General features: G+C 44.1%; 1 protein-coding gene across 1 annotated transcript in view; it reads left to right on the top strand.

Annotated features, from left to right (window-relative positions):
• HTT (huntingtin) overlaps positions 1-21,914 on the top strand; it is a 195,771-nt gene that overhangs the window by 106,689 nt on the left and 67,168 nt on the right. Inside the window, exons 39-45 of the mRNA XM_045017515.1 lie at positions 1,569-1,807; positions 3,375-3,517; positions 9,735-9,942; positions 12,541-12,682; positions 13,855-14,034; positions 16,018-16,194; positions 16,497-16,573. Of these exons, the coding sequence (XP_044873450.1) occupies positions 1,569-1,807; positions 3,375-3,517; positions 9,735-9,942; positions 12,541-12,682; positions 13,855-14,034; positions 16,018-16,194; positions 16,497-16,573 (1,166 nt within the window). The remainder of the gene's footprint in view (positions 1-1,568; positions 1,808-3,374; positions 3,518-9,734; positions 9,943-12,540; positions 12,683-13,854; positions 14,035-16,017; positions 16,195-16,496; positions 16,574-21,914) is intronic.

Below are 21,914 nucleotides of genomic sequence, written 5' to 3'. Positions count from 1 at the left end.
TGTCTATCAAGACAGTTCAGCATTTTCATATATGGCAAAACAGTAGTGAGTGTTCTCTTAATCCTCTGCAATGTTTATGTTTCTGTTCCCAGATCCCGCTGAAGTTAGTTTGGTAACATATTCAGAAATAGGGAAGAACTCACTAGGAGGACTAGTTTGCCTTTGGATAGGTCATTTTACTTGTAATTCGATGGTGAAGAATGGGGAGCCTCCTGATGTAAGAGCATTTCCATAACCTGGTTTATGAATAGAGCCCTACCAAATTCACGGCTATGAAAAACACATCACAGACCATGAACTCTGGTCTTTTGTGTGCTTTTACCCTATACCCCGATATAACACCACCCGATATAACACGAATTCGGATATAACACGGTAAAGCAGCGCTCGGGTGGGGTGGGGGGGGCTGCATGCTCCAGCGGATCAAATCAAGTTAGATATAACGCGGTAAGATTTTTTGGCTCCCGAGGACAGTGTTATATCGAGGTAGAGGTGTACTATACCAATTTCATGGGGGAGACCAGAGTTTCTAATTGGGGGTCGTGACCCAAAAGGGAGTTACAGGGAGGATTGTTGTATTGCCACCCTTCTACACTGCCTTCATAGCTGGGTGACTGGAGAGCAGCGGATGTTGGCTGGGCACCCAGCTCTGAAGGCAGTGCCCTGTCAGCAGCAGTGCAAAATTAAGGGTGGCAATGCCATACCATGCCACCTTACTTCCGCACTGCTGCTGTCAGAGATGGGCCGCCAGAGAGTGGCGGCTGCTGACTGAAGGCCCAGCTCTTCAGGCAGCAGCGTAGAAAGAAGGGTATTAGGGAGGCAATACCATACCATGCCGTCCTTATTTTTGCAGTACTGTTGGCGGCAGCTCTCCCTTCAGAGCTGGGCTCCTGGCCAGCAGATGCTGCTCTCTGGCCACCCAGTTCTGAAGACAGTGCCACCACCAGCAGCAGTGTAGAAGTAAGGGCAGTAGTACCCGCCCCCCCAATAACCTTGCAACACCCCCATCCCCACACAACTCCTTTTTGGGTCAGGACCCCTACAATTACAACACCATGAAATTTCAGATTTAAATAGCTGAAAAATCCAATGACCGTGAAATTGACCATGAAAATGGACTGTGAGTTTGGTAGGGTCCTGTTTATGAATAGGTAAATCTGCTTTTCTCATGCAGAATTTTAAACTCTGTTTTTAGTTGAAATATTAAGGTGTTACAAAGCAAGATTCCCCCCTAGTATTTAATTTTTTAGAAAGTATGGAGGTTTTTTGTGAGAACTGTATTCACAAAAGTGTTGCAGAAGTACACCTTCCCCAGATCACACAGCATTGAGTGCTCTCAAAGCCAAACTGATTTCCAGGAGCTATCATCAGCATTCAGCTCTTGGGAGCCATGATAGTGGCAGAAGAGAAGGTAGAAAACTTTACCTCATATATGTTCACTTCTTTGAACAAACATCTTTATGAGTGATCTTTTATAAGATCTAATTGTTGTCAGTTCTCCATTACATTATTGCAGTTGTTAATCTCTTAATCTGCTGCATTTTTCTGTTTTGTGTTGTGTTTTTTAGGCATCAGTGAGCACTGTTCAGTTATGGATATCTGGTATCCTAGCTATCCTTAGAGTTCTGATTTCACAATCAACAGAGGATATAGTTCTATCTCGTATTCAAGAGCTTTCTTTCTCCCCTTACTTATTGTCATGTCAAACAATTAACAGGCTAAGGGATGGGGAGAATAATGTACCCACACCTGAAGAACAAATTGAGCTGAAACAGGCTAAATATCTGCCTGAAGAGACATTTTCTAGGTATGTTGTCTTCTGAATCTATAGGGTTTTTTTAAAAACTTTTGGTGAAGTATTAAGTATTAAAAAAGTGACAAGTGATATGGAAACATAACATTTATATTTACCTGGATGCTACCTGAAGTGGACATGGGGGGGGGTGGATTTAAGGTTGGATGCAAGGTTGAGGGATAGAATGGGATGCGGTGCTGATGGATGTATTACGTAGGATGGAGGTGTGTATTTTTGTTTAACAATTTTGGGCTGTTTTGGTTTCTTTCCCCATGCTGAGGTGAAAAGTACCACTGATTTCTGTGGGACCAGGATTTCACCCTGGGAATTGACTCTTCCTTCTCCCTTACTTTAGCTTGTACTCTCCATTGTTGCCTCAGTGGCATATGGGTGGGATGAGTCAGGTGACTTCCCCTCCTGTGCATGTGAAAGGGTGAAGAACATGGGAGAGGAAGATCAGCTTTCTTTTTAAAAGGATAGGTTGTAATCTAGAGCCTTCTGAGGGTGAGACACTTACTTATGCAAAGTAATTCAAGAGAGATTTTGGATGTGGTTGAGTTGGAAATACCATACTACTGCAGGGGGAAGGAATTAGGATAGGATTTTATTGCTCCAGGTGAGGATTAAGACCCTTATGAGAAGATGTTTTTATCCACAAATTAATTTGGGGGAGCAGGGAGGAGTTGTGATTTGGCGTAACATTTGGACTGGAAATCCTACTTGATCTGAGACTTCCTAAGAGAAGGATTGGGGAATGGTTGTGGGATGGATTGTTAGTCTGATTCAGGTTGTTGTGGGTTGTTTTGTTTTTTTAGCTTTCCTTGGTGGCCTTTATTTGGGTGACTATGTTCCTTTGACCACAGTGATGCCTTACGTTAGGAATCATAGAATCATAATCATCTAAGTCCAACCCCCTGCTCAAAGCAGGACCAATCCCCCAACAGATTTTTACCCCAGTTCCCTCAATGGCCCCCTCAAGGATTGAACTCACAACCTTGGGCTTAGCAGGCCAATGCTCAAACCACTGAGCTATTCCTCCCCCATTTAATATGTATAGCTGATCGAGAAAGGGGAGTCTTTGGTTATGAAGACTTGGGGTCTTTCATGTCTGTGGTGGTGGATGGGAAAGATTTTGTGTAAGGTGGAAGCCTGTTGTGAGTGGCTTAGTCTCTTGGAAAGATGTAGCACATTGGGTAGGGTTCTAGGTGTTTGACTCATGTTGATTGCAAGGATGGTGATTAATGAAACAGTGACCATCTGTCATTTGATGGCAGATAAGGTTTTGCATAACTGAGACCTGGACCCTTAAACACATTGCAAATACTCTGCTTTAATCAATTTTTATGCTAGAAAATGAGTCTGAAAGCTGGAGCTGAGATTTTTTCCTTGTGGGTAGAGGCAGCAAGAAGAACTTTAAGGGGAAAGTTTTAAAGTGAGGCACTGTTAAACAGGATTGTATTTGGTTCAGGTCAGCCTGCTGAAACCTGTTAACTCAGTAGTAAAAACCTTGGTTGGGACAGATAGGAAATAAGCTGATGTGTTTATTTTCCTGACTCTGTTGTGTGGGATTTTTTTTTAGGTTCTTGTTACAGTTAGTGGGCATTCTATTGGAAGACATTGCTACAAAACAGTTGAAAGTGGACATGAATGAACAGCAGCACACTTTCTATTGCCAAGAGTTGGGCACATTGCTTATGTGTTTAATACATATCTTCAAATCAGGTAATAGTCCCAAAATGAGTTGTGTTGTGCCATGATGACAAGAAAAGAGTTCTTTTCAGTTCTGAATCAGTTGTTTAATGAGTTTAAAATCTGTTTAGGTTGAGAATATTGGCTGCATATAAAATATGTTTTCTTCTCACAGGCTTGTGTCCATGTCAGAACCCAAAGTCTTTCTTTTCCTTTAGACTTTTTATTGTATACGCAGCTTCAAGACCTGTTTTCAGACTCTACCCTTTTAGCAGAGCAGACTATAACTGGTGACCTTTCATTCGTTAAACATTGTACTTTTAAATGTCCAAAAGAGCTCCAGTTGAGAAATGCAGTGTGCATCGTTACTCTTGGGTTGGATTTCCTCTCACCTTCCCCAGGGGTCTCAAACTCAGTTTATCTTAGGGCCAGTGCCAGTCCTCAAATCTTCCCAGCGGGCCAATAATGTCACCGAAGGTGGTGGTCAGAAAAGAAAATGTTTATATTGTATTTTTTATTTCGAATTTCTTAGATTAATAACTGTCATAAAACTTTATACAATTCTTTGCCTGCCAGAGAGTTTTTAGTGTTTGCCAGATGAAAAAGGAACATACTCTTCACCTCATAGAGAGCAGACCAGCAGAAAATGGTCCCTGGCCAAATCGCTCTCATTGGTGCCAGCCGCACCGCAGTTCAGCACTTATGACTAAGGCTACGTTTTAGTCATGGGTGTGTTTAGTAAAAGTCACGGACAGTTTATGGGCAGTAAAAAAAAATTAACGGCCCATGAGCTGTCCATGATTTTTACTATATACCCCTGACTAAAACTTTGGGGGGGCTTAAGGAGAGAGGGAATTGGGGACTGGGGCAGGTTCCCTACCCGGCTCCTGGGAAGTGGAAACCTCCAACTCCTAGCTTCACAAGCTGCTTCCACTCCGCTCCAAGCCCCGGTCCTGCAGCTCCCATTGGCTGGGAACTGCAGCCAATGGAAGCTGTGGCAGAGGTGCCTGCGAGCAAAGGTAGCACGTGAAGCGAGGAGCTGAGAGAGGGGAGTTCCTGTCGCTTTTCCAGGAAGCCCCCCCAGATAAGCACTGCCCTGCACCTCAGTCCCCACCGTGAGCCCCCCCACACCCAAAGTCCTGCTGCTAGGGTCAAGGGCACCCAAGACTGCCCTAGCAGCAGCTGGTGCGACTGGCCCAGGGGCTGCCCGAGCTGCTCAGGCAGCTCCTGGGCCAGCTACATGGGCCGCTGCAGAAGTCATGGAGGTCACGGAAAGTCACAGAATCCATGACTTCCGTGACCTCTGTGACAAACACTGAGTCTTACTTTTGATACTCTGGGCACCTCCGGCACCACCTGCATGGCGGCTGCTGCCGCCGGAACCCAGCGCTCTGCTGCAGAGTATAAGCCAGGGGTCTCAAACATGCGGCCCGCGGAGCTCCCCAGGGGAGCTCCGCAGGGGCCCCCAAGAGAAAAGCGGAGGCTCCTGCCTCCGCCCCTCTCCTGGAGCCTCGGCGCATAGAGCGCCGAGTCTCCGTCCGAGCGCCTGAGCCCCGCCCCGATCCGAGCCGCGTGGGGAGGGGGCGGGGCTGGGAGCTCTGGGCTGAGCGCTGCGCTCGGCGTGGAGCTCCCAGCCCCGCCCCCTCACCACGCGGCTCTGAGCGGGACCGCCGGAGACGCGCTCGGGTAAGGGGGGGGGGGAAAGCGGGACCCGCCGGGGCCGGGCCGGGGGAAGGGAAGCGGGACCCGCCGGGGCCGGGCTGGGGGGGGGGGGAAGGGAAGCGCTCAGGGCTGGGGCAGAGGATTAGGGTGCGGGGGGATGAGGGGTTCATGATGTGGGGGCGCTCAGGGCTGGGGCAGAGGATTAGGGTGTGGGGGGATGAGGGCTCTGGCTGGGGCTGAGGATTAGGGTGCAGGGTCCTAGTGCCTGCCCTCCGCCAGTACTGGCAAGGCAGGCTTCCCTTACCCTGAGCCTCTCCAACCCCAAACCCTCAGCCCCAGCCAGAGCCCTCATTCCCCCCGCACCCTAATCCTCAGCCCCAGCCCTGAGCACCCCCACATCATGAACCCCTCATCCCCTGCACCCTAATCCTCAGCCCCAGCCAGAGCCCTCCCCCCGCACCCTAATCCTCTGCCCCAGCCCTGAGCGCCCCCACATCATGAACCCTCATCCGCCCGCACCCTAATCCTCAGCCCCAGCCCTGAGCACCCCCACATCATGAACCCCTCATCCCCCTGCACCCTAATCCTCAGCCCCAGCCAGAGCCCTCATCCCCCCGCACCCTAATCCTCTGCCCCAGCCCAGAGCGCCCCACCCCGCATGAACCCCTCATCCCCCGCACCCTAATCCTCTGCCCCAGCCCTGAGCGCCCCACCTCATGAACCCCTCATCCACAGCCCTCACCCCACAGCCCAACCCTCTTCCCTAGCCCTGAGCCCCCTCGCATCATGAACCCCTCATCCACAGCCCTCACCCCACAGCCCAACCCTCTTCCCTAGCCCTGAGCCCCCTCGCATCATGAACCCCTCATCCACAGCCCTCACCCCACAGCCCAACCCTCTTCCCTAGCCCTGAGCCCCCTCGTATCATGAACCCCTCATCCACAGCCCTCACCCCACAGCCCAACCCTCTTCCCTAGCCCTGAGCCCCCTCCTGCATCATGTACCCCTCGCCCTCAGCCCCACAGCCCTCACCCCTGCACTCCCTCCTATCCCCAGCCCTGAGCCCCCTCCTGCATCATGTACCCCTCGCCCTCAGCCCCACAGCCCTCACCCCTGCACTCCCTCCTATCCCCAAACTCCGTCCCAAAGCCTGCACCCCCACCCCCTGCCGCAGCCTGGAGCCTGCATCGAGCACAGAGCCTGCATCCAGACCCCCTCCCCCACCCAAACTCCCTCCCAGAGCCTTAGGCAGTAAATCTAAGTGCGTGTTTTGTCCTTTGAGTGAGGTGCATTACTGAGTGTATATATTTATTAAAACTGCGCGCGCTTAGGGGAGGAGGTGGAGAAGAGACAGGGCAGGGGCGGGGCCTCATGGAAGGGGTGGATTGGGGGTGGGGCCAGGGGCAGCAAGGGGGCGTGTCAGTGATGCGGCCCTCGGGCCAATGCACTAGTCCTCATGCGGCCCTCGGGGTCATTTGAGTTTGAGACCCCTGGTATAAGGGCTCTAAGCTGCCCCGCTCCACCACTGCACCATCTACAGTGCTAAAGGAGACGGCACCAACAACTGCTCTGATTACGATGCTGCAGCCAAATGCTGCTAGCACAACAGCGCCAACAGACTGCACTCCTGATACAATTGGCACCTCACTCTTCGGCAACGAAGCTCTCTGCACCAGAAGGCTCTGTTGGTCTCCCTGACTGTGGAGCTCCCTCTTTTGGGCACCGATGTCTCACTGGGGCCGTCAGTACTGGAGCAACAGTTATCTCCAATAGCACCACCGTTCTTGAGCGATGAAGATGAGGAGGTTGAAGGGGTATTCTCCCCTCACTATTCCTCCCTGATCAGAACACCTATGGCAGCTGGACCATTAATATCACAGTCCACATATGGGACCACCCATGACCTTCTCTGGGCACTGGCCATACTAGGATCCCTGGAGGTCTTACAGAAGGCACTACAGCAGGTGGCCCAGCCCATATAGGGAAGATGCTGGATCCCTGCCTCCATCCTTGGAGACTGTAGCTACTGAGACAAGGGATGAACTCATGGCAGAGCAGGAAGAGGACACTGCTCCTAACACCTCACCAGTACACTGGACAAGACAATTATGCCCTCCACCCCCAACCACTGCGGATGACTTTAACCACTTCCAAGATTTATTCAAAATAGTGGCCTCCATTCCCTAGTCCCATAGCAGAGACCTATTCCCTGGCCCCACGGGGCAATTTTATTCTCTCCACTCCTCACTTACTGCTTATTCCAACTAAAATTTTTATTTATTCTTTATATTTAATGATGATTCATTTTCATCAGTAAAATAATAATTGAAACAAACATTCATAAAACTGAACAATTTTATATATATATATATATATATATATATAATGGGAAAAATAAAAAAATATTGTGTCACTCAATGAAAATGCTGTTCAGGCCCGCAAGAAATCTTTATTCTGCTCTTTAGTGACCTAATATCAAGGATCAGTTTAATCTAGGACCACAAACACTATTCTGCACTAATAACAGTATGTTTGTCGTAGGCTGCCACTACAGGGCGGTATGAAGGTTATTTGTATGCCTTAACTATGCACTTTCATGACTTAATAGATTTAGAATTATCCTAAGTTTAACCTTAACCCTGAATTTCCCAGGTTTGTAAAGCTTGTTTTTGTTGTAATTATCACAACCTTGTAATTTTTATTACCCTTAAGTTGCTGACATATATACTTTTAACTTAGCTGCATTTTAATATAGTTTATGTCTGGGAATATAAAAATGTACTGTCAAACTTGCGTATTATGGTGTAGCCGGATATTGCCCTTACCCCTTTTCCATAGCCTCTGTGCTATATTGGTTCAGAATGTGAGCTCTTCGGGAGTGCAGAAATGTATTTTTCTTTGTGTATGGCTGTTAACACACTGTGAGTACTACTGAAACTAACAGATTACAGTTTCAGGCTTTCAGTAGATTATTGTAAACAGATAGGATAAATAGAGGACCAAGCTAAGGTAGATATCTTTAATAGCTATGTGCATCACCATGTCCAGTCACTAGATGTCATACTTACTACACATGCAAGTAGCTAAAACGGGTTGGTAGTAGTTCGGGGATGATATTACTAATAGAAAGTAAGTACAACATGCATTTCTGGATTCTGATATCGTCCCCTTGTGAGACATTTGCACTGTTCCTCTCTTCCTCCAAATACCGGAGGCAGTTCAGACTTGTCCACATGGCTCTGGGACTTGGCCTATGGCCTTTACGGCTTCACTCTGGTGCTCTGATTCTGACCATGCGAACAGAGCAGCACTGCAGAGTTCCTTTGTTATCCATTGCTATTCTAGAATTTATAGTTGATTCTGCAGCAGCAGTAAGAAATCGATTCCCCTCCCCCCACTCTTCTCTGTTTAAGAGTACCAAAGGGGCTTTGTTACATGAATAGTTGTTCTCTGAGCTCCTCCCATCTATTTATTTCCCTTCCCCAGTTGTGGCAAAAGGGATAAAAGGAGCAAGCTGAAGGACAAGAGGTCACAGAAGGAGAGCTCTGCCACAACTGCTTCCACCTGCAGACCATTACTCAGCATACAGAGCAAAGATTTTTCCCCCTCATTTAATAGTTTTGCTTGTTGCACAAAGCTTTACATCCAAGTCCTGTAGCCACTGCATTATTACAACTGATTATCTGAGGCCTGGTCTGCATCTGAAACATAGACTGACCTAGCTACATCACTCAAGGATATGAAATATTCAAACGCCTGAGAAATATAGTTAAGCTGACCTAAGCTCTGGTACTGACACCAAAAGAATGGACAAATTCTTCTATCAACCTACCTGTCACCTCTCCAGGGGCTGAATTTACTGCAGCAATGGAAAACCCTCTTCCTTTGCTGTAAGGAGAGTCTATACTACAATGCTACAGTGGCATAGCTGCGACACTTCAGCTTTGCTGCTGAATCACTTGTAGTATAGGTGTAGCCTGCGGAACACCCTCAATAGCTATCTAGGCAGAGAAGTCTACCAACCTCCCACTTTAGTCCCTACCCAAAGGAGCCTACATTCTATCTTCCTTTGTAAGTATAGTACCTAACACAGTGAGGTTCTGATTTTGATTGGGGCCTCTGCGCACTACCTCACTACAAATAATGCACCCTGGCTAATCAACAGTTTCAGGAAGAATAAAATATTGATACATGTGACATTTATAATGTTTACTATAACTAAGATGTACATCTGTGGTGTGATTTAATTACTTTAGTGTTATGTTTTTTAGACTGAGGTCTAGAGGATGGGATCTGAGGCTGAGAGCCAAGAAGTCCTCAGTTTAATTCCAGTTCTTGTCATTGGTTTGCCCTGTGACCCTGGACAGTCATTTAATATTTCTGCTTCTATATCCCCATTTATAAATGGGGAAAATCTAATTTATTTTAGGTGTCCCTCAGGAATGCTGAGGGTTAGGTTGCTTGGTTGTAAATGAAGCAGTTTAAATTTTCCAAATGCTGTGTAACTGATGAGGGTTTTTTAAAGTTTTCTCAGTACAAATGGTAGCATATATGGTTCCCCTTAATGTATATGTGTGTTTGTTTTCAGGGATGTTCAGAAGAATCACAGCTGCTGCCAGCAGGCTTTTTATAGGAGATGGATCTGATGGTAGTTTTTATACCCTTGAGAGTCTGAGTGGTCTTGTTCAGTTCATGATTCCCACACACCCTTCTTTAGTGCTCCTCTGGTGTCAAATCCTACTTCTTGTCAATTACACTAACTACAGCTGGTGGTCGGAGGTGCATCAAACACCAAAGTAAGGCTGTTTTTAATATGAACTAAGGGTATGCTGTTATAAGACTGTTTATCATACTGATTTTTAATTTCTATAGTTATTTAAAAGACTTCTTTAATGTAACTTATATGAATTTCTCAGCTGTTAAGAATTTGAGTACTATATGCGTTAGAACCACTTAAAGAAATTACTGTACTTGTAAAGGAGTGTGTACCATCTTTGCAGTGTTCAATGAGGTCAGTAAAGTCTGACTACTTTAGACCAAGAGAGAGAGTGTATTCCACACTTGATGGCACGTCAGGTAGAACTCCCTGCCAGTTGTTCTCTCCCCTTTTAAAGGGAGGGGATTCCACCTTGAGTGCCTCTGATTACAACTGTGGAAATACTACGTAGGGGAAAGGGCTGTCTTGTCAGATCCGAGGATGCTTATGGCTTTATAGGTCAATATCAACATCTTATTTCACCCTCCAGCTGCTACACAACAAGTGCAGATCATGGAGCACTGGTGGAGTATATTAATGGAAAGATCTGTTCACTAAGCAGCCATTGCATAACAAATCCTCTCTTTTGAAATGGTCTGTTTCCAAAGGGTCTTAAAATATAGTATCTGGTAGACAGGTAGAGTACAAGCATTGCATTGTCTAGACTATGAGTGACAATGGATGACAGTTGTGAGATCTGTAACTGAAAGAAAAAACCCCAAACATAGTCAGATCTAGATTAGAAAAAGTGGTCTTAGCCCTAGCTGCAACTTGATTGTCTGAAAGAAGCAAATTACAAAATTGAATAACAAGCTGTGGGACATACAGTATCAGTTAAGAATCATAGAATATCAGGGTTGGAAGGGACCTCAGGAGGTCATCTAGTCCAACCCCCTGTTCAAAGCAGGACCAATCCCCAGGCAGATTTTTACCCCATATCCCAAATGGCCCCCCTCAAGGATTGAATTCACAACCCTGGGTTTAGCAGACCAATGCTCAAACCACTGAGCTATCCCTCCCCTCTATTAGGGGGTGTAACAGAGCGGTACTCACCCCTGCGGCGCCTCCTACTGGTTACTCCGGGAATTAGCTCTTCTTCCAGTCCGGAGCGCCCTCTGCAGGCTGGTGATCCACCTGTTTTACTCTCGGCCCCGTATCCCTCCCTGGACCGGGTACCCTTTTAACTATAACGGGGTCTCCTCCTCCCAGGGGAACCCCCACCCTACTATCCCCACTTTGCCTCAGTAGTGGCCACTGACAGTCATGGTCTAGCCCCACACCCTGGGGCAGACTGCAGTATCAGCCCACTCATCACAGGCAATAGGGGTTTGGACCTGCTGCTTTACCTACTCCTGGGTCGTCCCTTGCAACCCCCAGTACCTCTTGCCCTTTTCTAGGCCGCAGCCTGGGGCTTTCCAGGCTGGAGCTTCCCTAGCTCCTCAGCCCTTCCCCGGCCCTGCTTCACCATAGGTACCTTCTCAGCCTCTAAGCAGCCAGGCCCATCTCCCTCTGGAAGCAGAGAGAGACTGACTGCTCCTGGCTTCCCTGCCTTCTTATAAGCCCTGTTCAGTTTGGGGCATGGCCTCCAGCTGCAGCCACTTCCCCAATCAGCCCAGCCAAAAAGCCCCTTCCCAGGGCTGTTTTAAAGCCCAAAAGGGCAGGAGCGGGTAGCCACCCCGCTACAGGGGGCTAATAGAAATTCTGTCATTTCTTCTTGTTGTTTCCCCCAGATTACCAGCATCAGCTCCCTTTTATCTGGATTGGGTGTCTGTCTTAGCCCAACACTGGATTAAATGTTCAATCACTGTAGCTGCATGGAGAGAAGTGCTGGGTTTTATCATTACATGGAATGCTCTGTAGCCCGTCTCTCCTTGCAGGCACCTCTGTCAGCCATATTTTAATACGTATTGAACAAGAGGGGTGATGAGTAAGGCTACGTTTATGTCACGGAGGTCACAGAAGTCATGGAATCTGTGACTTTCAGAGACCTCCATGACATTCTCTGATTCAGTCCCAGTGGTTGCGGGACTCTGGAGCTGTCAGCTAGCAGGGCCCTGGCAAGGTTCCAGCACCGGGGTCCCGTGCAAGGTTCCAGTGACAGGTGACGGACTCCTGAGGGGGCCCTCTTCAGGGTTCCAGCGACGGGCGACAGCCTTGTAAGGGGGGGTGGAGGGGCCACTGGGAGTGTTGGGGGAGGGGGACACCTCGGGCGAGTGGCTGGGGGTGTCCTGTTTTCTCTTTGGGAAATATGGTCACCTTGCAGCTCCCAGCCGTCGTGGGCGGAGGGGGGGCCCCCTACAGCTTCCAGCTGCCATGGGCAAAGGGGGAACCCCATAGCTCTCCGCCATCATGGTGGTGAGGAAAACCAGCACTGCAGCAGCAAATGTCACAGATAGGTCACAACATCTGTGAATTTATGATTATTGCCCGTGACCTGTCCGTGCCTTTTACTAAAAATAACCATGACAAAATCTTAGCCTTAGTGATGAGATGTAATTCACAACACTCCACAAGAGAGTAAAGAACTAATGACAAAGCAATTCATACTGAGGAATGCTTAAAATGGGTTCCTTTTAAAATGGAAATTGAGTATCTACTTTAACTGAAATATTAGCAATAAAACATGTTTTTCTTGCAGGAGGCACAGTCTTTCCAGTACTAAATTGCTGAGCCCTCAGATATCTGGAGACAGTGATGAATTTGATTCGGAATCCAAATTTGGCATGTGCAATCGAGAGATAGTACGAAGAGGAGCACTCATTCTATTTTGTGACTATGTTGTAAGTTTAGAACTGTGAATTTTAAACCTATAAGTATTTTGGGGATTTTGCTTGGGTACTTTATCTTTGAAGTACAGTGTGAGATTATTTTAAACGTAGATCACAATAAGGAAAAAATGAGAGATCTTAGTCATATTTACTTCCAGGGGGAACTACATGGAATTTTTATATATCAATTTTCACTTCTGAAAGTGGATGCTCCTTTTATCTTATTAGTGTGATTATTTTAGATACTCATGCATTATCCTAAGCATTCTCTCTACACTGAATCTTAGTTGTCTACAGAATTATTCTTTGTAAATAACAATAATGTCTTGAATGTTGTATTCTTACATATGTGATCTCAGGAGACTACTAAGAAGCTTATAAAAGTTTAGACCCTCTGAGACTGACTGTTTCTGCATGTCATAATTAGAATAAACTCTCTTCACCTTAAACCCTCCTACATATATTAACTCTGCTACTGCATTCCCCAGTTCTGTTCAGGCGCTAAGAAATAGGGCAATTCTTATGGCTTCAGACTTCATGGGCTCTCAAACACAGCATTACAGGAGTCAGTCTCTCTACTGATATTAGCACACTTTCCAACAGATTGTTCTGCCTCAGGTGAGAAACATTAACTGCAGAAGGCATAAATAGTTCAGCTGCAACGAAAGATATGGGGCATTCACTTTAAAAGGAAACAAAAACTACAGACAAACATTGAGCCTTTGCAGAAACAATTCTGATATATATTGAATGTGTATCTATCATTCATTATTACTAAAAGTGTTGCATAAAAGCAGGGCCTTTGAGTTTACTAGTTCTTTCCAGTTGTTCTCTACCAGTATTCGTTGTCTTTATGATTACGACTTAATGGATGTTGAAACAATTTGTTGCAAATAGAGGATTATGACTTCAGGTGCATTTGCAACAGTTGAAAGAAAAGATCAGGTTGTTATGCAAACGATCATAGTAATAAAGCTTAGAAGGAAATAAAATGTGCACACTTGTAAACAGAATATTTTTAACACAATGTGGTTCAGGTTTTCCAAAGAAAATTACTTGCTTTTAATTGTGTATAATTAGTATTGCATTGTTTCTGCTGTTCTTTTAGTAATGAAATGCATATGTGGGTAGTAACGTTGGTAATTTTAGAATTATGGAATCCATTTTACCTTTTCTCTCCATAGTGTCAAAATCTATATGATTCAGAACACTTGACATGGCTTATAGTGAATCATGTTCAAGATCTGATTAATCTGTCTCATGAGCCTCCTGTACAAGACTTTATTAGTGCTGTTCATAGGAATTCAGCAGCCAGTGGTCTCTTCATCCAGGCTATTCAGTCTCGGTGTGAGAACCTCGCAACTGTAAGTTTGACTTAGGCCTAAACTTAATTATTAAAAGGCTCTTCTTGTTAACTGTATTTGGAAACACTTCGAATGCTTTTTCCTTTCTGGATCTTTTATAGCACCAAATGTGTTGTTGGTGCATAACTTATTATATGTAATACACTGGTGCCAAAAGACAACTCTTAGCATCTGAACTACATTGTGCTTAGTGCTGTTCAGACACAGAAGTAGGTAGATGTGATTCTCCCCAAAGAGCCTACAAGCTAATACTAACTAAATAAACTAACTAATACTAAATAAAAAGAAACTCTAGACATTGGATAACTAAAAACTTTGTGTCCACTTCCCCACATGCTTACAACCCTTTGGAGAGAAATTAATTTGTGTGATCCCAAGCCTCTTTATTCACAAACTCAATCTTTCATCTTCACAGCCTTTCTATTGCCCCACAGAGTGCAAACATACCTTGTCAGTTGCTGTGTTATAGATTAATCAAATCATAAATGCCATATGAATCTTGTTTTTCTTTTAGGAGCCCCTGTACTGATGTTGTATATTAGCTACAAATTGTATTCCTGAATTGAAAACACACTAATTAAAAGGTGTAGAAGTAACCCTGTAAAAAACATCCATGTTTGTTTCATAATTTGAGCATATTTGCTATGGAAAGTACTAAAACTTTTTTTCCCAACTGCCAGTCCAACAAATTCAACTGGGGTCAGTCAATCTACATTCCTTCCTTCCTGTGCATCATCACAAGTAATAAAGTTCTGCAAATTAAGTCCTTGGTGACATTTTTGCAGAACCTTTGCCTGCAATGGCTGTGTACAGATGTTTGGAAATTAGTAGACAATTCTGCTGCTGATGCCTAAGAACAAGTAGGATTCAGTTCACCTCCATGTTGACCCTAACAAGACTAAAGTGTAATAAAAGAGCAATCCTGGTTTGTGCCCTCTTCCCTAATCCTACACTAATGGGCTGTGCATTCTGCATGAAGATTTGTGAATTTGTTGCTGTTTCCCTTGTCTGGATATTCATCTCTTTGAAGTCACAAGCAGGGGAAGACTTCCTAGAATGTGCCCTTGGGAGTGGAGGGAACTAAACAATACTAAACTTATTTTAAGATAGGTTAATTCACTCAAGTTTCTCTTTTAAAAGTTTAGGTTTGTGACAGCCGTGCTTTAATTTACAAGCTGTTTTACAAGACTTTCCACAAACTGCTTGAAAATTAAAATAAACAGTGAACACTTACCTTCTCTTTCTCTGCATCCCCTCATTCAAATCTCTAGTGCTGAAGTATCCCTTCTGTTCTTTATCAACCACATTATTTGCCACTATGCTCTCCTTCTCACGCCTATGATTTTCATTTTCTTACCTCCCTTCTCTACCTCTGCACAGGCATTATCCCTTCCATGGTTAAACATGCCTTTTGTTGTCTCCCATCCTGAAAAACTCTGCAGATGCTATTTTCCTTTCTCAGTGCTCCTTTTAAGGTCTGCTTCATTTCCTTTTCGCCTTAAATTCAAGCTGTCTGTCACTTCCAGAGCTCTTTAATTCCACTCCAGACCCTCTGTCTTCACTTTCTCCTATTACTACACTAACTCTTGCTCCCTAAATTCTGTGCCACTTCTAATCACACGTTTTGTTCATTCATCACTTCAGACTTCATGTCTTCTTTATAGCTGCTTTGTACAATTGAACAGCACCCCAGTTACTGCTCACCAACCCCTGTTCTGCACTTCCTTAAATTAAAAAACAAAATTAAAAACCCACCTGCCCTCAAACCTGTTTAAATAGTAATTTTTACACAACTTTCAATTAGTCGTCTGCTGTACTGTCTTTGTAACCACTGTTCCTTTAGTCTATAAGCTCTTAGGCATTGGAACCAGTTGCTTGTTTAGCATGGTCCATCTGTTCCAGCACCTTTTCTATTTAACTGTGTTACAGTACAAAATAAATAAGATGAGAAAAAATGTAACAATTGTTTTTTCTACTATTTAGCCAACAACACTAAAGAAGACCCTGCAATGCTTAGAGGGCATTCATCTCAGCCAGTCTGGTGCTGTGTTAATGTTGTATGTGGACAAGCTTTTGTGTACTCCATTCCGTGTGCTGGCTCGCATGGTTGACACACTTGCTTGTCGTCGAGTAGAAATGCTTTTGGCTGCAACTTTCCAGGTAGGGATAAAAGTAAATATACCTGTCTCTAAATTAGAGTTGCTAATACTAGCAAATAATTGAATGTGATTTAAGTTAAAGCACATTTTAATTACTTGACCGTGATGTTTAGTGACAAGTGAAAAACAGAATGTCACTTTGTGTTTAGCATGCATGTCTGAGTGATTCAGTTTCATCCTGTGTTATGGTCTCCAGATTGTTTAATAATTCTTACTTGCTCTTCTTAGTCTGTTAAAATACATATGAATGGTTTTATTCATGTTGGTGCTTCATGTCTATTGTTTTGTCACTGTTTTCTACAGAACAGCGTTTCTCAGTTACCAGTTGAAGAACTGGATAGAATTCAGGAATATCTTCAAAACAGTGGATTAGCACCAAGGTAAAATATTAGTAATAGGTCACTTTTGTCATAACATGGTATGTAATAAGTGCAAACCATGCATGTTTTTAATGAGATGACACTGCTTTTTAAAGTTATGTCTATAACAGTGGAGGCATGCAAAGATTTGCCATGACTTGAGTACCCAATTAAAACATGATTAGGCCCTTTCTGTACTGCAAGATGGAAACCATATGGTATCTCTATCAGGAACAACCATGTTATAACTAGTTGCCTTGACAGAGTAGAATTTTTAGTGTAGATGAATTTTAAAACAACAGTGCAACCTGGAGATCTGCAAGGATATCTTCTGCTGGCTGGCTATAATGGAGGTGTGGGGGAGGAAACCCTCTATAAGACTCTACATTCTTAGTGGTGATTTTAATTTTCATAGAGTATTTCGAAGACAAATAGTTCAGACCAAGTCCAGGTCATGTTATCACATGAGCACAGTAGTCTCCCACCTATTTTATAGCACAGTTTAATCTTGCTTGTGTAGAAGGATTCAAACTGTTACTTATTGTTTTTTTTGATACAGCCTTGTAAAGGTCAGGAGCCTGATTCACCTGGCTCCTCACAACTGCTGGTTAAGAATAACCTTGTTGCCTTCAGTAGGGGTTTATTGTATCCTGGGGGAAAGAGGTGGTGGGGAGGAAAGAATTTAAGGCTCAAGACTGTAAAATGGTTTGGTAAAAAGAATATAATATTGTTATCTCGTGCCTGCATTGGGATAAGCTTAGTTAACAAGACTTGTTCCATCATACAACTCCCAACATAACTTGTGGTATAGACTTTTTATTGATAATAGTAACAAAAGTCCAAAAGCAATATTAAGAGCAAGAAATGTTTAAGTTGAATTTTGAAAAGGTTTGTAAGAGGCTCATGCCCAGTATTATCAGTGATGTGCTTTCTGCCAGTATTGTCTCTATTTGGGTACATTTGGAGACAATTTTTTAATTTCTTCTTACGGGGACAAAGTGTATGCCAGAAAAATTATCTGCTTGACAGATAGATAAAAAAGGTCAGACCTGTTGTTGCAACATACCATAAGCTATTCTTTTTTCATATTGCTAAGCATGTCTTATGTAGCATTCAGTGCATTAGCTAGTAGAAGGTAAACTAGTTTCTACATATTTTGGAGGTGGAATGTCTATCAGAAGAACTATGCATTTAAACTTCTTATGAAGAAAATAGATTAATTTTTTTAAAAGCTCTGCTAATTTGAAACTTTATTTGAGTTGTAAGAGCTGTGACTTCAGATTCCATACAGAACACTGCAAAATGTCAGTGTCAATGTGATTTCATAGAATTGGTGGAAATCAGTCATAAGGACAGGCTCTGAACTTAAATCAGCAGTTTTGGTTCACTCACTTTTGATTGAATAACATAAGTAGCCCAGTGAAGAAAACAACTTTTAGTGCTAATGCAGATTAATGTCTCCTACGTATTGGTAACGAATCAAATTTATTGTTTTTGTTTTCCTACGAAAACACGCAGTTCTTTTATGACTGCTTGTCCATATGTATTCCACTGTTGGTGTGCATATGCCTAATGCACTTGGGTTTGGATTTTCTGACCAGCAGTGTCTGTTGCAGTCCACACATGCACCCTGGGTGTCCTCATACCTCCAACAGAGGATATAAAAAGCAGGGTGACCCTAGCTACCTCTCATTTCTTTCTCGCCATCTGTGGGTATGAGTTGGAATTTACAGTTTTTAAGCCTCTTTGCTCACTGTACTGTTTCCCCTTTGTTTTGTAGATATCAATCAGTTAATTGAAGTTCCTGAATTTTACCCAAAACCACATGCAAATAGGGATGAGCAACAGCTGCGGACATTGGCCATTAGATGGGCACTGGCATTTTCCATAGACAGGACCAGACCATTTTGGTGGTCCACCCAACTGTTTGTGGCTATTGCAAACACAATGAAAGGTCTTCCAATCTCAGAGAATTTAATCTTGGGTTACTTCTTGTATGCAAGCATGTTTTGATCTGGCAGGCATTTCACCAACTGGCTAGTTGTGTGCTCTGTCCACAAGATCACAAGCATCTTTAATGTCATTTCTTGCACAGATCCCTATCCTGCACATTTGTAAAGCAGCACCCTGGTCATCAGTGCACACTTTCTCCTGCCATTAAACCATTGCCCAACACTAAGAGGTAATGCCAGATTGGGTCAAGTTGTACTATCAAGCTGGTCTGTGCGTACATGAACTCTGATTCCCTCTGCCAATTTAACTGCTTGGGAATCACCAAGAGTGGAATGCACATGTGCAGTCACTCGAAGGAAAAACAGTTACTAACCTTTCATAACTATTAGAGGGGTAGCCGTGTTAGTCTGGATCTGTAAAAGCAGCAAAGAATCCTGTGGCACCTTATAGACTAAATCTGCTTTTACAGATCCAGACTAACACGGCTACCCCTCTGATACTTGACACCATGCAAGGCACTGCATTTAGCCGTATGGAGTGGAAATCCATCAACCTCATGAAGAAACTTGCACAAATACAGACAGACATCATTTTAACGTCTGTTAGTCTATAAGGTGCCACAGGATTCTTTGCTGCTTTCATAACTATTGTTCTTCGAGATGTTTCATGTGTCCTTTCTGCAACCTGCCCTTCTATCCCTCTACATCAGAGTTTCCAGAAAGAAGGAACTGAGGGGGTTTGGGGTCAGTTTGAGTCCTTTATTATCTGCATCAGCAGTGCATGGCAGCAGAGGGTGCATGAGCTGCCTCAACGGGTACCACTAAGAGAAAAATTTCTGGTGACTCTGTGCGAGGCGTGAGCACACACAGAGTGGAATGGGCATGTGCAGCACATCTCAAAAAACAATGGTGATGAAAGGTTAGTAACTGTTTTTCCTCTTTGTCCAGTGAAGAAAAGTGGTGGCCACATGAAGGGTCTGGCCTATCAAGTACCATTTTTGTCCTCTGTCTTGCCAAAGCTCCTATTTGAGGCAACTCAGACCTGTAAATTGAGAACAAACCTATAATTTGGAAGAACTGGTTGAGATGGGGAGCCATATAGATTTCCCAATTAGTCAGTGATAAACGTTTTGTCCTTTTTTTTTCTAATGCTAAAGCAATGTAATGACCTGCCTCCCTCAGTGAAGTGGCAGTACTTAGGACTAAAATACTTGCTAATATATCAACTTGATCCAGATACCGTAGGGTTGCCGGGGCCCCAGAACTACTGGGAACCTTAAAAATGTTTCATAACCTCTCCAGGCCTACATCCACTATGTATACTTTTTTAACGACAAGGAACTTCATTAGTCTGGAGTTCTTTTTGAAGGCATGGGAAGGGGATTTATCATAGCCCTTAAAACAGTTTCTCTCAAACTGGGGTCCGCCACTTGTGTAGGGAAAGCCCCTGGCAGGCAGGGCCAGTTTGTTTACCTGCCCCGTCCGCAGGTCCGGCCGATCACGGCTCCCATTGGCCGCGGTTTGCCGCTGCAGGCCAATGGGAGCTGCTGGAAGCGGCAGCCAACAAGACCCTTGACCCGCGCTGCTTTCAGCAGCTCCCATTGGCCCGGAGCAGCAAACTGCAGCCGGTGGGAGCCGCGATCAGCCAGACCTGCGGACAGTGCAGGTAAACAAACCAGCCCGGCCCGCCAGGGGCTTTCCCTGCACAAGCGGTGACCCCAGTTTGAGAAACACTGCCTTAAAAGAATTCCTGTGGCAGGGCATGTTGCCCCATATTAAAAATGCCTCTGTGGGATTTCGGGCTATGTTTGATGTAACAAAACAATTTATTCACAATGTGTTGGATGCCACAGACATTGCACAAAATAAAGGCCTTATCCTCTGATGTTTGTTGGCTCTGTAATCCCTCTTCCCCCCCCCGCCCCTCCCCCCAAAATCCATGATGCATATATTATGAGGCTATCCAACAATCAGGTAGTTGTGGAAAGAGGTGGACGTGAGTTAAACTAGTGTTCGGCTTCAGGAGCCAAATGTCAGCCAAAAATTATATCCTAGATTATTTACCTACTAAATTGGGTTTAACTACTCCACAAAGACTTTGTTTCTTGAGGGCTGCAATGATAACCCCAAGTGCACGATCGTACAAAAAGTAGGCTTCCGCCCAGAATAGAGCAGTTGTATTCAGATCTGTCTGAGCTGTCAGTTAAAGAAAAGATATTTCTATGGCAATAACTGATTATATGAAATCGAACAAATTTGGAACCTATTTCTAGATACAGTTGGATAAAAAATGTTGAGATTGCTCAAAGAACGCCAGACCTCCATCCCACCTTTCTCCTCCTCCTTTTTTCCCTCCCCTGCTGCCTCACTCCTTCAACTCCCGATTCATGTGTTTTCTGTTTTATTTCTGTTACCTGCACCCCACCCTAATACGTTATGTCTGTGTAGTATTGGTTCTGTATTGGTCTTGCAGCTTTGGCAAGTTGTAAAATTTTGTAATTGCATAGTTCTGTTGGAGATCCATGAAATGTCTACAAGTATCTTAACTTTTTGTACTTTTCATTGTTTCTTTATGAAAAGCAATTAAAAAAATCACAAAAAGCAATAACATTGGCCAAAATGGTAGGTAAGATACAAGCATTAATGCCAAGATTTTTCTTAGAGAGTAACCTTGAGACTTAATCTGAAATTTCTACCAAAGGTCCTTTCTGACTTTCATCTAAACCGTGTAATACACCTACCTCTTTTTCCCAAAACCACATTCCAACTAAGGGAGGGCTAAATTTTACACCCTAACTGTTCTTAGGATTTTCTTTCCACTTGACAAGAACTAAGCCATTTAGAGCATCCCCCCAGACTGTGCATAGTTTACGGTGAAAGGTCAGCTCATATCAATAACAGAGACTCTGGAATTGTATTTCCACTTGTATTAAGATGTGCTATGAAATAACTTGGACCCACTGGTGAGAGTTATAGCTCCACAGAAGTGCAAGCAACTTCTGTAGATTCTTTTAAATATATTCCAGTACTAGAGATATGTAGGGAGCTATTTGGGTACAGTGCATACTTTTATCCAGCATTACTCCATAGTGAAAGCATCAGGATCTGATGTTCATTTTGATAGGGCTGTCTTACAGTCATTTAGATAGGATCACAGAAAATGGATGACAGGAATCTATGTCACTGTTCATGAGTTACCAACAGTGGAATATATATGGACAAACACTCAAAGGAGAAGAAGAAATCATTCACCTTACAGTAACTGGTTCACCAAGATGTATTGCCCACACATATTCTATGACCTTTCTTCCTTGCTACTACTGAGTCTGATTAAAACTAGGGCTGTCAATTAATCAAAGTTAACTCCTCTGATTAACTCAAAAAAATTAATCGTGATTAAAAAAATTAAT

This window comes from Mauremys mutica, chromosome 5 (assembly GCF_020497125.1).
Source record: "Mauremys mutica isolate MM-2020 ecotype Southern chromosome 5, ASM2049712v1, whole genome shotgun sequence".
In the NCBI taxonomy this organism is placed as follows: domain Eukaryota; kingdom Metazoa; phylum Chordata; order Testudines; family Geoemydidae; genus Mauremys; species Mauremys mutica.
The sequence above is the reverse complement of the archived record's forward strand: the minus strand, read 5'-3'. Positions and strand labels throughout refer to the sequence as shown.